General features: G+C 48.6%; 2 protein-coding genes across 2 annotated transcripts in view; one reads left to right on the top strand and one right to left on the bottom strand.

The window, feature by feature from the left end:
• Window positions 1–13411, bottom strand: part of LOC143362576 (ELAV-like protein 1) — a 58531-nt gene extending 45120 nt beyond the window's left edge. Inside the window, exon 1 of the mRNA XM_076802866.1 lies at window positions 13084–13411. The gene's annotated coding sequence lies outside the window, so the exon portion shown is untranslated. The remainder of the gene's footprint in view (window positions 1–13083) is intronic.
• LOC143362512 (cytosolic carboxypeptidase 6) lies at window positions 7318–12441 on the top strand. Its single transcript, XM_076802744.1, has 8 exons — window positions 7318–7375; window positions 7772–8136; window positions 9057–9493; window positions 9705–9908; window positions 10113–10336; window positions 10595–10790; window positions 11240–11594; window positions 12314–12441. Exons 1-7 carry the CDS (start codon window positions 7318–7320, stop codon window positions 11544–11546), a joined length of 1791 nt encoding a protein of 596 aa, XP_076658859.1. The 3' UTR covers window positions 11547–11594; window positions 12314–12441.
• Window positions 13412–17693: the final 4282 nt, after the last annotated feature.

Below are 17693 nucleotides of genomic sequence, written 5' to 3'. Positions count from 1 at the left end.
AAATGTATTCTGGGGGACCGATCGAAATTTCGACGGGATAAAAAGACAGCCAGACAGTCTCGCCGAGGGGGAGGAGACAGAGAAGGAGTGGGAGAGAGAGAGAGAGAGAGAGAGAGGGATGCCTCGTAAATCCAGAGTGCCGTCTCGGGCAATTTATAACACTCCTCCTCTTTATCCCGAACTTCCGTTTTGTCGAGTATCCTGGGAACAGGGAGCACCTAGCCCAATTGCCCCCTCTTCCTACGCCATTGGGCGTGGGGCGACGAGAGGAGCTCGGTGCCCAACGGCACAGGGGTTTCGAATATCGATCTCTCGCCTTCTCTCCCAGTCATTCACTCTCGCGACCGGCTCTGACAGTCTCTCTCTCTCTCTCTCTCTTTCTCTCTCCTCGCGTCTCGCTTCCTCTGCTCGGCTACGAACAGTCTGATGGGGTGCAGGGGGCGCGACGGGCGCGAAGGGTTCACCAGGAAGTCCCAGCCAAAGCCCAGGAGCGGAGGACATTCACTGGAAACGAGCAAACACACGCCTACCCGCGAAACTTGCTCCCCGGCTCCGCAGCATCGAAACTTTTCGCAACTCGGGAACTTCCACCGCGCGAACTCTGCTTACGGGGACACGATTCGCGAACCTAACCGAGCCTCCTCCGTGTGGGTCGATCTTTGCTCGACGCACTGATTACCATCCCCTTCTCAACTGTTTGTCTAGGAGACCGATTTCCGTGCTCCTATACCGAGTCCCGCGAACTTGGGACACCCCGTTCGGTAAAATCAATCGGTGCTTAAGAGCGGACGATTTTCATGAAAAATAACAATTGCGTTCTATTTCATTCCCTTTTTCTCATGATTCTAATCACTTGAAAACTGAATACCGGATCGGAGAGGTGACGGAGAGGTATCGGAGTTAGTATCGGGGAGGTGACTTTCCAGGAATTATTTTCAGGAATTCGGTGAGAACAAGAAGTGGACCTCTAATTGCAAATTGAGGGGGGGGGGCGTGAGTGGGGGTAACTCGTGGCCATATATCCGAAGAGAATAGGTACGAGGAAATTGATTTTTTCGGAAACGGACCGGCAAATTTGAGTTCCGGAGCATCGCGCGACGTGGAAATCGCGACATCCCTCGCGTGAACGCGGTTAGGCGTCGGTAGGGCGGAGGGAGGACCTGTTCTCAGCCCTGCGAGAGCAGCTTCCCGCGACCCAATCCCTTTCGCGACTGCGCTCGAGCACAGCTCGGGCCTGGCCAAAGATAGATATGCATGACTTAAGCTCGTTTCGCATGTTGCACGGAACGTCGCGTGGACCCGGGAACGAGGCTGCACACGTGCACCAGCCACGGAGACGAGCGAACACACACACGCGCAAACCCACGCTCACCGACAGACAGTTCTGCATCCTGATAATCGACCGGTTGTTATGCGCGCGGATTAGGCGGTTCCCGGCCCCGGATCGCGTATTAAACGCACGCCGGCCTCGTTAGCAGTTTTGCGGCCCGGGAAATCGCATCCCTCGAAATCGAACGGAAAGTATGGGCCGAGAAAATCGGCACCGACGACTATGAAACCGTTAGGGACCGGTTCCGAGGAAAACGGAACGAATCGGCTCCCGTTCAACGAGCAAACTTCCGCCGAGCTAATATTTGAGCGGCACAGTCCTCTTCTTCTCGGGGCCGGTTAATGGATTTCAAGTTACCGGATTACCCATTCGACGGTGACACGACTCGGCTTTTAGTAAACTCGAACTTTCCCTGATCCAGCGTCCAACGATAATTACGGATCGGAGAACCAGGACTCGTCTTTATTGTTCGCTCGCGGAATCCTAACCCCAACGCGGATTTTTCAAATCTAAATCAACCGATCTGATCACCGGAGAACATATTCACCCCTTGCACTCGAAGCTCTTTTAACTCCAAAACGAAACGTTTCTTCCGACCCAGAATATTTCCCTTCTATATATTCTTCTTTTCTTGTTATACACACGAAAATGGTGGAATTTGCTCGTACAATACCGAAGCGTGTGTATACGAATGTACTGAATGTGACAAATATTTTGAATAATGGTACAGCAATTTTTAGTGGCGCCTCACGATTCGAGTGCTAAGGGTTCACACTAGAACTACCGAGCAATAAATGCGACTGGCGTATCTCGCTTTATAACAGTGACAAGACTCTGCCCATTCAGACTTCATACAACTGTTATTGTAATATGTGCTTCAACGAAGAGGTCCATCAAAAAATTTCCGACGAAAACATTTTTACAATTTCAGTAATTGTGAAAGAAAAAATTAGGAACCAGTTATTTTGACTGGTCCGGTAGTTCCAGCATTAATAATTGCCACAAGAACACGGGGAGCGTTCCAAAATCGCAAAATCGACCTCGACGTAACCACCCCCGGTTCTTTTAGTACCTGCTGTTGTTACAAGTACAGAAAAGTGAGATAGAGTTGCCGGAGGACGATAAGCAAGCATTTCGGAAAACCGAGTGTAAGCTAGAAAATCGAAAATCGATTAGCCCCCTCCACGGGCAGCGGGAGGGTGCAACGAACCCGGTCGAGGGCACGAGACAGGGTTAGAGTTGAAATCGTGGAAAAGAAGAAACGGTCGCGGGGTCGTAGGTGCTCGGCCGTTATCGATTCAACAATGCCAAGGAAACTGGTGGGCGGAAGTGCCGGCCGGCCGGTGTCGCCGCTGGGTCCCCGAAGTTGTGGCTCTATCGTGGACCAGTTCGGGACCAGTTCGGCACAAGTCGGTCCTCCGGCCCGCTCTCGATATGTCCGACGCCGAGGAGACTGGTACGTACATGCTCGATCCTTCTTCGAGAGTTCGTAACAAGCTTCGGTAACCGTTGGGGATTTGGTTTTCGTGACTGGATCGCGGCGAACAGGTTAACACGTAACCACCGCCGCGTATTCGCGCGCAATTTACCATCCACACGGACACGACCCGTACAGAGGCACACAACGATCCGATTGTATCTCGACGTCGCTTCCGATGGATCTCCAGTGATCCGTCAAGTCGATCGACGAGTCACGCGAGGATCAACGCGAGGGCCAGATATCGCGCACACCCTGACATTTGCCTCGAGGCGGTCTGCTCGCCTAAGTCCGCTCCGGCTCACGACATATCGCCCGTGTGAATTCCTGTGCGAATCCCGCCCCACGAACACCTAATTTCCGCCACCGAGATCAACGTTCTCTCGCGCCGATCGTTATTAGTCCAATTTTCACGCCCGCGGGATTCGGTTACACTCGGGAAACGCCGGCTCGCACGACATCCTCGCGGTCCGTGATTCGTGACCCGAACGATACTCGTTATTCCCATTGTTTTTTTTTTTTTCTACGTTCCTCTTTTCAACCGAATTCCGCCAAATTCTGCATCGCGAAAACGTTGAGAGCACGCGGGAATTTATTCCACGGAACGATTTATTCGTACGCGGCCGTGGACAATGGTCGATCTCTCTCGATAAATTCATATTCCTAATTTATACATACGTATGGGGATCGATTCCGGTCGCTCTCTCGCCGATCGATACTTCCCCTGCCGAACAACAGTTCTGGCACTCGGCCAGATTATTTTACCAACGGTTTTTCCGCTGGTGTTTTTTTACTGCTAACGTTTCGCGATTCCTACGACGACGCGTCGTTTCACTTTGTGTGCAGAATTTCACTGAAACCGGAGTGATCGAGCGTTGGCGACAACATTAGGGTAAGATTTATCACAGCCAGAATTTCACTGTAAAGTGAAACTGTTTAAAATCATTTCATCTCCCGCGAAGAGGAGTTTCACTCGTAAAAGCGTCGATTAGTTTCGCAAGGCTGGCGAATTCCGGTCTTTTTAAGGCGCAAAGGGGAAGCCTCGTGGAAAAAGGAGTTTCGAATTAAGGTCGATCAAAGCGAACTTCTTCGAGAAATATCCCTTAGCCTAACGACCGAAGTTTCCTCCCGGTGATGCTAACAGCCGTGAAGGATTTAGCGCGAGCTTAGCCGCGCATATTATTGTGCGTCCTGTGGCCCCTCTTCCCCTTCCACTGATCCTCTCTCGCGTCGATTGTTCTCGGACTCTTCTGGCCGGGCTTTTTGTCTCGCTTTTAATTGCTCTTCCCAACCGTCCGCTCTCCGGAGCGTCCTCAAACCTTTCTTCCCTCTAATTTTCCGAGAATCTTCCTCCGTTCTCTCCGAGCCACGCCCGAACGTGTAATCGCAACGAAACGACACATCTTTTTCCCCGGCTGAATCGCGAAAAAAAGCCCAAAAGGGTGAGAGTGGTTCTTGTCCCGTTGCGGGCAAGGAGTTGTGCCACCGTGAAAGTCACTCGTGCCCTTTCGCCCGTGAAACGAGGGTAATAAGCGACGAAAATTTGGTCACTTACATCCCGAGCACCCTCCGGGCACTGTCAACTTCGAAATCAGGGAAAAGGATTCGAAATTGTAACGGTAACATCGCCCTAAACCGGTCTGCGTTGCTTTATAGAAATTTCAGGATTCAATTTTCGCTGAATTCGTAATTTTTGGAGTTGAAGAAACATTTTCGCGTTTTCAACTGAATTTCGCAGAGGTTGCCGATCAGGTGTTCCTCCACTTTTGAAGGAGAAACGAGTCACTGTCGGTCACTAACATTGACTATAGCCGCAAAGTTCACGGAGCTGTTTTTACCCTCCGCTACGGTGAATCATTGATGATGGAACTGTGCAATCTTCACTGGAAACTGCTATAAGCACCGGTCAGTTCAAAGCTCGAACTACTCTTTCTTAGTTCGCTCCTTCGTTGACAATAACCGTACAACTTCCAGCTATAGCATCGCGTCATTTACGACAATATGACACACGGTGCCGATGGAAATAGCTACCGAGTTCACTGGATTTAGTACTATCGAACGTCGACGTTAGGTATCTTTCTGGGGTAGGGGTAAAGTACGCAAGTCGGACCGTAGGTTCATGGCACAACGGTGACGCGTCGTCAATCTCGAAGACTATAAGTGTAAAATGGGACAACTGTGCGTGAATTTTTTCCAACGCGAATAACCTTGGAGGACAAGACATTCTAGTGTGTCCAATGAGACTCGAGGGGTCCTTTGAAGAGGGTACCACCCCTTTAAGGGCGGCTTTTTAGACCGCCCTGAGACCTTGCGGACCCTACCTAGAATATTTCTGATAAGCCTCAGGAGAGACCTCTGTAAGGATGGACCTTGGAGGCTCTTTAAGGGCCGTGAAACTCAGATACCGTAGGGATTTTGAAGGGCTGCCCTGAGACCTTAAATCTGCCCGGGGTTCCTTCAAAGGTAGGTCAAGAAACCTAGGCTTTTTATAGGGTACGACCTCAAAGGCATCACGGAAGGTCAAATCCTCCGTTTTGCAAGGTTGTTTGGGAACCCTCTCGAAGACCTTCAAAGGGGGTTTGCAGAAACTCCCGAGGGACCTAGAGCTAAGGAAGAAACCTTTTGAAAGACCACCTACTTGACAGTTTGTGTAAAGACCTACTAGAGAGAGAGGCCCTTGGCCTTGAACTTCGAAGGGCTTCGAATAAGTGACCTCGATAGTAGATCTAAAAGGCTAAGAAGACAGCCGTGTTTAGGTTCAATCTAAGAGTGAAGCCAGCTTCAATTCATATAAGGTCCCAGAAAGATCGGAATAGGGGGATTCGAACCCTAGATCTTGAGATTACGACGACCGTGCCTTAACCAACATAGCCACCAAGTCATTCGTCTTTTCCTAATCTTCCAACACGACTTAGAGGCTCCGATCAAACGGATCAAAGTGTTGCAGGCGCGAAAAAGATATTTATGCAAACCTTGTCTCTCAACAAATTTCGTTTTCCAATTTATTCGATGCTGTGTTTAAATCGAGGTTCGGTGACCCCTGGGCACGTGCTTTCGACCGTGCGCGAGAGAATCGACTAAATTAAAAAAGGAACGAACGCCTGCAAGATAGGCACCAATTATCCCGTATCTTTCAATCTGACGGGGTCAGCATGAATCCCTGCAGTCTCCCCGGAGATCTAGAGCGACTATTGCACACACATTCTCGCACAGAAACTTCCCGAAAACCATTCACCGGAGAACTTTTACATTCGGATGGTTTCGTGACCAGAAGCAACAGCTTCGAAAGCGGGCGCGGCACGTTCTTCTGTTCCCACGTGATCGCGCGGAGATTACAAAGGCAAGAAGACCCACACTAACGAGCAAAACTGAGTCTACACTATTTGAAGCAACATAACTTTTTCAAAATTAGATCAAATGACTTGAATTTTATTGAGAAGTTAGAAGGATTAGTTTATTAGACGAGGTGTACATAATTTTTGAAGAAAGTTTGAATTGGTCGGAATCGCAAAAGAAATAGTAAAACGCTTAAAAGTGGAAAAAATTGCCGTTTTTCACGATTTTCGACTTAAAATCGCACTGTCAATCGTTTATAACTCGTAAACGAATTAACCAATATCGATGAAACTTTCAGCATGGATATAATTTATTCGAGCGAATCAAATACATTCTTGAAATTTTCAATACAGGCTCGGATAAAAAAGCTGAAAAAACCAACTTTTACTATTTCTTTTGCGATTCCGACCGATTCAAATTTTTTACACCTCGTCTAATAAACTAATCCTTCTAACTTCTCAATAAAATTCAAGTCATTTGATCTAACTTTTACAAAGTTATGTTGCTTCAAATAGCGTGGACTCAGTTTTGTTCGTTGGTGTAGATACGATATCAGGACTGGATCTGCAGTGGGTCATTTCCACGAAACGGGTTCAGTTTATTCGAAAATGTTCGTGTCGTCAAATCGGTTGAAATCGGTGCTATTCGTAGGCTTATGTTCGAACGACATACGCCGAGCAAGGGCTGAATCCAAGAATTCGTTGATGTCCGTTTCTTTCTTATGCAGTCTTCGGATTAACAATGGTGTACGTCGGGGTTGGATCGACCCGCCCGTAATGGACCCGTTTAATTTCGATTCCGATCGGCTCACGGGTATGTGACGTGACCCACGGAACGACTCCGGGGCCGTTTTGATCGCGGGACGAGCTGTCGAGGCGGCCACGAAGAGATCTCTGACGCGTGGCAGCCACGCGAATCACCCGGCGAACAACCCGATTCCCTGACTGGATAGAACCGCGCGAAATCACGAACACGGCCACCCGAGATTCCTCGCACGAGAACCGACACGAGAATTAGCCGTAACGTGCTGATCCAACGGCACGAGCGGTCGTTTCAGAGTTATCCGCGTAGGTGGAAGCGGAGCACACCCACCCGCGATAGGCCCTCGGCAAGCCCTACTCGGAGTCAGTCTATTCGCGCGTCTTCTGCCCGGTGGATCACCGATCCTCCGAGGATGGCTGTCACAGAGGGCCGCGACCCTCTCGAGCACACCAGCCTCTACCAACGAGCCGGTTCGCAAATTCGTCCTCCTCGCCGATCTATTTGATCTATTTGATCTATTCGATCTATCGAGCCTCGAGACTCCTTGCCGATCGGTGACACCTTGGTCTCTCCTCACAGGATTCAGCTTCGACCGATCTTTGTTCCTTTGCCTTTTAACGCGTTTAAAAATATCGTGGAGGTCGGTTTTGGGTGTTAAAAGAGACCCACCGATGGCAGTGTTCAGATCAGTTTTTAGCAAAGATTCAGTGCTTAAATCATGCCCAGAAGGCGCGCAAAGTGAAAATCCTTCGAGTTCTCCTCGGAAGCTTCGACGGAATTCGAGAAGCTCCGAGGGGAATTCGGAGAGGAATTCGAGGGTTGGAAGAGTTCGGGAGAGTTTCAGCCCCGAAAAACTGGTGTTGCAGACAGCGAGGATAGCGACACGGAGGGTGGCTTGGGCAACGTGAACAAGATGATCATGCGACCGCCCGGTCACAGCGGGAAGGCGAAGAAGGGCCACATCTGCTTCGACGCATCCTTCGAGACCGGCAACCTGGGCAGGGTCGACCTTATCTCCGAGTTCGAGTACGATCTGTTCATCAGACCGGACACCTGCAACCCTCGCCTACGGCTCTGGTTCAATTTCACCGTGGACAACGTGAAGGCGGAGCAACGGGTCGTTTTCAACATCGTCAACATCTCGAAGAGCGCGAACCTGTTCCGGAACGGAATGACGCCGTTGGTCAAGAGCAGCACCAGGTCCAAGTGGCAGAGAATTCCCCGGGACCAAGTAAGCCATTGCTGGACAGCGGATTTTTATGCAGAATGAAAATTCTCGACGTTAATTGCGAGATATGGAAGCCTCATTTGCTTAAAAAATAATATAACGATAGTTTCGAATTCTTCAAATATTCTCACCGTTCTGATTTTGACGTCGTTCTTGTCACAAACGCATAAAATCCGATCAAAAAATTCGAGAGACGCTAGTGTAGGTACCGGCTAAAAATGTCGACCTTCGAATAACCTTGCGGATAGCGTCAGATAATGCATTCATCGACACAGCCTGATATTAACCCTGGCAACCTTTAAAAGACGATGTTTGGATCCACTTTGATCCAGCATTTCAAAGGCAAAGTCTAACTACGTGCTCATCGCCCGATGAATTAAATTCGAGACCGTTCAATCGAATGCAAATGCTCAGAAGAATTGATAAACAACTGCCCTAAGCAAAACTGGACGTAAGCGTTGCCATGCGACAGAGTCGTCGAAAGCGTCCGCTGTCGAAAGATTGAATAATACATATCCTTTTTTCTGCAACATTTCTTCTTGCGGGTTCATTCTATTTCGATATACTCTTCATCCAATAACGACGAAAGGGCGTGGTTTGTTGTCCGCCGATTTGTTTACGGCCCGGAGAAGTTAAATACGCCGCGATAGTTGAACAGCAATGTATTGTCTCATAACGTGTGACGCGGGACAGCGCGGGTGCAAGGGGAGCGAAGGTCACGCGATGCGATACGCTTGAAGCAGTGGTGGTAATCTTCCGAACGAATAGCGAGAGCGCTCGTGACTCAAAACTGTGTGTGCGCGCGCGCGCCAATCAGATGGTTTCTTTGCGAATTCCTTTCGCATTCCTTCCGAGTAGCACGTTATGAGACATCAACCTGACCAGAGTGTTTACCGGATGATTGCTATCTTCTCGCTGACCAGGTGTTCTACTACAAGTCGGCGCAGCACCAGAACCACTACGTCCTCAGCTTCGCGTTCTCGTTCGACCGCGAGGAGGAGGTCTACCAGTTCGCGCTGACCTACCCGTACTCGTACAACCGCTACTTGGCGCACCTGGACAACCTGTGCACGAGGATCGCGTGCACCAAGCGAGAGACGCTTGCCACGTCCATACAAAAGCGAAAGATCGAGCTGATCACTATAGCCTCGAACCCGGAGGACACGCAGGAACGTTCGAGGAAGGTGGTGGTGATCTTGGCGAGGGTTCATCCGGGTGAATCGCCCTCGTCTTTCGTCTGCCAGGGCCTGATGGACTTCCTGGTCAGCTGCCATCCCATCGCTCAGGTGCTCAGAAACTACGTGGTCTTCAAGATAGTCCCGATGATGAACCCCGACGGAGTTTACCTCGGTAACTACAGGTGAGTCTGTACAGCCTGGTCTAGATTCTAAATGCCGAACATTGTCGGTATATGGGTACGAATCAGAAAATCTTCTGCAGAATGTTCTCGGCAACAGTCGCCGTACACCCTGCACAACATTTCTGTTTGTTATTCAGACCCATATGCAACGGACAATCTTTCGCTGTTAGATCACACTCTGTAGGCACGTGCAAATCGATCGGTTTTGAAGATCCACAGCCCTGGGCGCGGATCTGAATCGAGCGTGGAACAAGATATCCGACTGGCTACACCCTGCTCTGGTGGCCATCAAACCAATGCTGAAGAACCTGGACAAGAACTCTCGCACCCCTTTGGACTGCGTGTTGGATCTGCACGCGCACACCAACGCCACCGGACTGTTCGTCTATGGGAACACCTACGACGACGTGTACAGGTAACTGAGACCGGTTCTTCCGGTAAATCATTTTTCGAACAATAGTTTTCGATAAGCAGCGAGAGAGCAGGATTCCCAACTGCTTCGAAGGCTGTTAGAACAGATCACTACTCTAGTTTTCGATCGGTTGCTCTCCTCGGGTTCGAGCATTAATTTTCCAATTTGCAAATGACACTATCTAACCGACGGCTGCCAGCCTCTCAGGTACGAGAGGCACATCGTTCTACCGAAGTTGCTGGCGCAACACGCCGAAGACTACGAGATCGGGAACACGATGTACAATCAGGACTCTCACAAGTCCGGGACCGCGAGGCGCTATCTCTGCTCCATTCTGAAGGAGCACGTCAACTGCTACAGCATCGAGGTGTCCATGTACGGGTACAATAGGAAGACGGCGTCCGGGATATTCCCGTACACGGAGGAGGGCTGTATCCTTTTGTTCTCGTCCCTTTTTATCCCGTTCGCTAAGGGACAGTCTTCCGTAGTCCGTCCTAAACCAATTTCCAAGGTCTAACACCTCTTCGAGGGTGCTAACGCTATTTCTTTCAATGTCGTTCTAGCCTAAAAATTAAAAATTACGAGTCTTGAAAACAGAAGGAATTATCTTAGAGAGCAGACTGTGTCTTTTCTTACTGCGCAATCTTCCAGGGAAAGTAGAGAGTCTTAACTGAATAATCGTACTATAGATTACAGAATAGGTCGAAATCTGGCGCGCGTGTTCTTAGAGTACTACAAACTGATGGGCCTGATCCCAGCCGGTCTTCCCGATCAACCGTCCATGAAGAAATCGCGACAATCCCGGCCGAGACATCGAGTTCCCAGGGAGCCCCGGCCGAGGACCTCCAGGACACCCGCTCCCGTACACTTCGCCAGCATCCACGAGTAATTAAAACCACTTGTTCGGTCCGCTTAGAAAGTCGCCGAAGTCCCCAACCGCGAAACTAGCCACAGCAAATCTTGAAGAATTTCGTTTCCCATTTCGTATTCCAGGGACAGAAACGCGCACCCTCGTTACATGTTGCTGGAGGACACTAGAGTGTTTCATTGTCTGCCCTGTACTCGTCTCTTTCCCCTAGCCTATTTCCCGGGCAGATGAAACTGGAAAATGTTCCGCTCGGATTACATTCCGGCTCGAACGGTCATTTTCAATTAGACTTTTCCTTGAAAATTTTCGATAATACCAGAAGCAACCGAGTTCTGTCCCTGATGGAAAAGTAGTAGTGACACGCGACCGATTGGAATTTTGAAAAATAAGTTCAGGGTTGTGGACGCGCGACGAACCAGAAGGAATTTCAGGGGGAAACCGGAATTGACTCGGGCTCGATCGGCAGATACTTCCCGGAGGAGGCAGCAGAGCCGCCGGCGAGCGGCGGTTACCGATCAATGAGCGGCACGCGGATGAGCCAGCTTGGGACCGGAAGTGGAAGTGGAACGGGCGTCGGCGGGTGCAGGAACCGGAGCTACAGGTTCCGGAGCCCCGGGGCACCGCTCGTCGGGGTACAGCCTCTGTCGAGACATCCCGTCGAGCCGAGGCTCACCATTATCGATTTTAATCAGCTGACGAGGGGCGGTTTGGAGCTGGCTACCAGCAAGAACAGGGCAAAGCTGCCTCGCAAACCGGCTAAGACAAACAGATAGCGACTACTACCCATCCTCGCTGGCCCTCCCGCGTCCTCCAATCGACAGGTAAACTGTTCCTTACAGTCCTCGAGATTCCACTAAAATTACTTGTCACTCAACTTTTCCTTCTCACATTTTTAATCGAACCTACTCTTCGAGATCAACGAACCAAATCGATGAAGATCCGCCAACCCCACAATTCACAGGAATCGTGACCTCGTAGAAAGGACGTACGAGTTGCTAATTACAGTTTTCTATCGAAACTCGCGCGATTCCGCGCCGAACCGAGCGGACGTATTGCCGCGAACGTAATTAATTTGATGTTTTTGCGAGCGATCGCGTGACCGAGGCGACAAACGACGGAACTTTCCTCGCGAACTTTAGTACAGGCCTCGTTGGACGACACTATCATTACGAGAGACTCGAGCATTGCTCTTTCGCTCCATTTGTATCCGAAAAAGTTGGTTGGAGCGAATTTTTACGCCATCGTGGAGAAGAAACTTCTCGGAGCGGGGAACTTCTTTTTTATGTTATTTTTAACTTGCTAGAATGATTAATCCTCGCGTGAGCACTTCGACAACTTTTCATGTTCCGAAGATATCGGTTCGGACACTGTCGCGTCAAATTATAGTAACCGCAAGCTCTGTCTACGATGAAACACTCGAGGCTCGTTTTCGATACTGTGAATGGTTAATTGCCGGCACAAGAATGAACGGCAACTTGTTAGTGCAATCACTGCAGAATTAAAGCACAGAATACAGGACACATGCACAATCGTTTTCTAGCAATCACAACACCGAGACCGTCGAACGAGAACCAACAGACATCCATCGATCTTCAAGGATTCAGAACACAAGATTCGTTCCCGTAGATCGGCTAATCACCACAACGAAAGCTGAAATACTTGTGGCTCAGACGTGAGTAACAATTTTGTCAAAATTCCAATTCGTAATTAATTACTGAAATCTGAACTGTTGGTTAATGGATCTTTCCCCGATTTCTCGATCTTACAGGGATACAGGACGACAGAGGGAAAGATCGATGATCTCGTCCGAGGGTGATTTCGATCGTCGCGATCGTCTCCGCGCGTGACACTAACTGTACCAATACGTAATCCACAATTTCTCGAAAGATGCACAAATACAGAGCTTGACCGCATAAAAAGATAACTTTTAAGAGCAATAACAAACAATTTTTGAAGAGAATTTCCGTATTACTCTACTAGCGTAAAATATTGACACTGGAACAACCGTGTCAGATTTTCTGCGAAGATGCTCTCGAAACATAAGAGAGGGTAGGCAAATGCCTAAGTTGAACGTAACTCACAATCTCGGTACCACTAACAGCACTGTAAATATTTTTCTTCACCAAGGTGTACGGCCGAATCGCGGTACGATAATACTGGAAACATTTCTACGCGGTGATTCGACGTAGGCGCGGGTTCAAATTAGGCTAGCCTCCCTTACGGCGAGAGTTGGATTAACGGTTGGTACAGGCAAGAGGGAATAAAGAAGAGAGAAGAGAGAAAAGAGAGAAAGAGAGATGGTGCACGTACCTGAATGCGAGAATTACGTTTCCTAAAAGTGAATGGAGCTGCGGGCTTGTTGCACGCGCATCGGATGGACAGAGAACGCAGGTACTACGCGGGTTTGCACACCTGGCCGGCCGGGTACTGATCTACAGATACGCTGGATGGCGGCGGGTGTGTCCACGCATCGGGACCGTGTATCGCCGATACTTGTCGACACGTCGCCGACAGAGTAATCACCAGAACGAAACGACGGATGTGTTGATCGCGTTGCACGCACGTTGTCTCGCGTGTGCTATAGTTTTGCGCGCGGCTATCTCGAATTATCTATCAGAATCCAAAAATTACGTCTGTGCTCGCGCTCGCGCTTCTACGTATCGATGTACATGTATGTATATTATATATATATAATATATATATATGTATGAATGTATGTATGTATGTACGTCTCTCTATGTGTATACTGTGGACGTGGAGACTGTTGTTTCTGTGCTCGCCGATACGTCTGTGTGTATTGTAGATCTGTGTCTGAATGGAGCAGCAACGTGATGCACGGTTGCACGTATACGACCCGTTGGGTGTGTGACGTGTATTCTCGCGCGCGCGCGTTTTCTTTTATACTATGCTTTCCTTCGATGACAGATGTATTCGAATGCTATATTTATATATGTACATATGTATATATATCTATATGTATATACATACATATATATATATATATATTTAAACGTCTCCTCTGTGGTGTACAATATGTCAATCAATCGGAACTGAAGAATTAACTAAAACGGAAAGAAATGAAACTATAGCGAAAGAAGGGAGCAGACAAGCGGCCAGTAGCTCTTCTACTCCTGGACTCGAGACGGAACTGGCCCGTGGCTCGTTCCGCTCGACACCGACCCGCCTCGGTACCCTCTCCCTTACCCTCTTCTCTCCTATGCTACCCCCGCGCGTCATCCCTCTTCGCAACCCCGGCAAATCATCCCCGCAACTCCACCCGCCGCTTCCCTTTCATCCCGCTAGCTTGCTCTCTCTCTCTCTCTCTTTCTCGTACTCGTTCTCCCTCTCTCTTTCTTTCTCTCCCTCTCCCTCTCTCTTCTCCCACCCCCAACCGCGCGCGCGACCACCGAGCCGCCCGGTACTTCGGGGTTGGACGAGACTAGGGCGGTGGTCGTTGAACCAAGTATATAGTCGAGCCGTCTGCGTCGTACCGGTTGCGCACAAATGCTCCGTCCACCCTTTCTCCCGCGCGCACCCCTCGCCCATTTGCCCGCGGTTTTCGTCTCTTTCTCTTTCTCCCCGTTCGATCCGATTCTCTCTCGGTGCCCCACGGTCTCTTTCCTTTTATTATTTCAACGTCCGCCGCGCGCGAGAGCTAGTGTGCGCGTGTCTCTTTCTCTTTTTCCTGCAACCCCTTCCGAACGGTCAGCCCCACCTCGTCCCTCACCCCGGTCCCCTACATCTTCCCCTCGTTCTCTTGACGCTGGCCGTCCTTCTCTCCATTGTGTCGCTCTCTCCTCGGTCTCTCTTGTTATTTCGAATCCCTTATCTTCCTGATTATCCATCTCGCTTTCCCCTCGCATTCGCTCCGGCTCCGATTCGCCCAGCTACCCCTGCCAGAGCATTCTCTAATCCTCTTTCGATCCTCCACCGGTCTCGCTAACAAATGATTTTCTGTTATTCTTTCCTCGGTCATTTCGGAGCTCTCGGCATCTCTCCTTCTTCTCTCTTCGTTCGTCTCTCGTCTCTCCCAGCCCGTTTTCCCTTCTCTTGACGGCCTCTTTGCCACTCCAACCCCGCGACGCACCTCTTTCCTCCCCTGTACCATCGTGCTCTTTCACCCGCGCGAACCCGTCCCCAGGTAGAGCTGCCGAGCGACCTCCACAGAGCGCGGCGGGTAAACACGCACGGGGGCTGCAACCAGCCACCCGTTCGCCCGCCACCCCCGCCACCAGCAACAGAGTCACCCTGAATTCGCGCGCCGGGCTCAGGACAATCCTCCCACCCCGAGCCTCCCGTGCAACGCCAACCCTTTGCCGGTTCCTGATCTCTTATCGGACCCGGGCGTTATCGCGTCTCTGATAAACACTTACCGGCGACCGAATTCAGAAGCGTGCCCTCCTCCTTTAAACTGAAGCGCCCGACCATCCCCTAATGGCCACTAGAAATTCGTTTGACCGTGTGCCTGCCGAGCCCTGGAATATTTGTTCGGCTCTTGGCCCAGTGCGGTTGCTCTTCATTTTCCTGAATAATCGTCTTAACGCTCCGTAACCCGTTTAGGTCTATGCAACTTTTGGAATCAGCCAACTTGGGATTGCAGGCCAGCTCAAATAATTGGTAACCTTAACAGGAACTGGAAATGTTGAAGATGTAAGTGAAAATTGGTGTGTAAAGATTTGAATGGATCCAACAGCGAAGTTGTCGAAAGAAATAGGTTCAGAAAATACTGATGGTGTGTAAGGGTCGTAATGGATCTAGCCATGAAATTATGAAAAGCGGCGGCCTCGCGAGGGTCAACACTCGTTTCGTTCGCGGAGCTTCGATCGGTCGAATCGCCGGTAATAACGAATTTATGTGTTCGCCTGGGTTAACCCTTCGTGGTTCATTGGTGCACGTGGCATACCAATAACAAAGGTTATGATAATGTTATGAAAATAACACCGCCGACACCGATAATAGAAATACGCAGCCGCTTGTCGCACCTCTCGTCACAAATATGTCCAATAATAGGCAAACGGTCAATTAACGTCTCCTGTTTAAAACGAATTGTGTTTTCGTGCCGCGGGAATTATATTTTTATGAATCGACCTGTGACCTTTTAGCGAAAGTGACATCAAAGAATAAAGAGAAAGATGGCGAAACAAGGATGCAAACAACGAAACTGTACGATCGATTAAAGAGACGTTGAAACTTTTGCGCGCATCGACCCGACGAGCATGAAAATATTTACCACCAGATAAATGGTAGTCATTGCAAAAATAATTGTCGTTGTTTCGTCGACGAATAAAATCGATAAACCGAAAATTATTTATGACTCGACCGATGAAATAATTACAGAACTCCGGGCGACAGTGGCCAGGGATATGGGGTTGGGAACAAAAAATTGCAGGAAGTCAAATAAAAGATGATTCTTCGTGCACTCAGGTATCCCCCTACGAATCAATATCATTACTAGCGTCGGCAACATTGTGTCCTCTCGCTTTCCGATGGGTGTGTAAACAATCGCGGGAAAGGAGAGAAAAAATGTTTACAAAAGTTCGACTCTAAATAGGGTGTGAAAGTTCAGCCTGGCTGCGCCGAGGGTGAATTTTATGGGATGTAAAAGGGGGGGCTCGAATATGGTTTATACGGGGCTGACGCGAGCAACCAGACAGCCCCTGCAGCCTAGCCAGCCAGCCGAGCAGACCCGAATTTCAACGAACATGCACGATTCGCCTAGGTGGGCGGGGACCGACCCCGGTTGCCCGGGCTTAACCCCTTTCGCAGACACTTGTTATGCAGCGAAAACGCAGCTAGAAAGTTGCAGCTACCCGCGCAGATTTTTCTGTCGCGCAAAATCTCTTCGATACCTTTCGCCTTCCGTATAAACGGTTACCCGACACGCATCAATTCTGATCGATGTACAATCGCTCGCAAAAATCTCCGTGCATTTCACAACCTGACAACAAAAAACCAAACATTTTAACCCTTAGCACTCGAATGGTGACTCTGAAGCACCACTAGAAATTGTTGTGGCATTGTTTCAACGAAATTACAAAAAATATTTGTTACATTACAAAATTTGTATTTAATAGATCACTAAACACTTAAATATTATATGTGGAAATCGGATCAGTTTCGTATGAATAAAATGAAAATATTCTAAGATGGAAGAAAAATTTAGTTTTAGAATGAAAATAGCGCCGAGTGCAAAGGGTTAAACGTTTCACGGACATTATTTATTAGTTCTAACCAGACAGCTCCTGATGAAAAATTACGGTATTTTCATCTGGGTTTAAGCAAATATAAATCAATTAAATTTACAAACAGCTACTATGAACGTATTCGGAAAATGAAAATTGCCACAGACCGAATTCAAGAGACAAAGTAACAACACTTTATTCCTTTTTAATATTTGATTTCCACCAGGTGCACGTAGATTTTTGTGACTGACTGTATGCGTCTCGAGGTCCATCGATTTCGTTCGAAACGATCGTTTGAATTTTTGCGCATCGCTACTTACAATGAAAAATATTTGCACGAAGAATAAATCGACAATATTCAAACTTACAGAGAAATGTTTTTAAACTGTATTTACGAATTTTTTAAATAAAGTACAGATTGATCTTCTCCGATGAAAAATGTGATTCTAAATAATAGTACTATTTCACTGTATTTGTTACATTAACCAAACTAAAGTACTTAGTATTTATTGGACGTCATATTAAATTGAAAATCAAAGAAGTACAATGTATATCCTTCGTTTCGTGTGTACTTACCAATTACAGCCACGTGATGCATTTCTTTGCATCGAAGTAGATTTGTCCTCGGCAAGAAGATTCCCGTGATTAATTAGAGCTTTCTTTCTTGTACACGGGATTACTTACGAGGACGATGATCGGTAGTTGTATCGGCACACTAACTTGCAAGATTTCGAACAC

The sequence above is a fragment of the Halictus rubicundus genome, chromosome 17 (assembly GCF_050948215.1).
Source record: "Halictus rubicundus isolate RS-2024b chromosome 17, iyHalRubi1_principal, whole genome shotgun sequence".
NCBI lineage: Eukaryota > Metazoa > Arthropoda > Insecta > Hymenoptera > Halictidae > Halictus > Halictus rubicundus.
Note: the sequence above shows the minus strand (reverse complement) of the source record. Positions and strands in the feature narration are given on the sequence as shown.

What these genes read in the sequence shown, in the direction of transcription:
- LOC143362512 (XM_076802744.1), top strand. Translation starts at nt 7,318, where the DNA reads ATGGCTGTCACAGAGGGCCGCGACCCTCTCGAGCACACCAGCCTCTAC. An exon ending in AGAGAATTCCCCGGGACCAA is followed by an intron (nt 8,137 to 9,056) that starts GTAAGCCATTGC and finishes CTCGCTGACCAG; the next exon opens with GTGTTCTACTACAAGTCGGC. An exon ending in GTTTACCTCGGTAACTACAG is followed by an intron (nt 9,494 to 9,704) that starts GTGAGTCTGTAC and finishes TCGGTTTTGAAG; the next exon opens with ATCCACAGCCCTGGGCGCGG.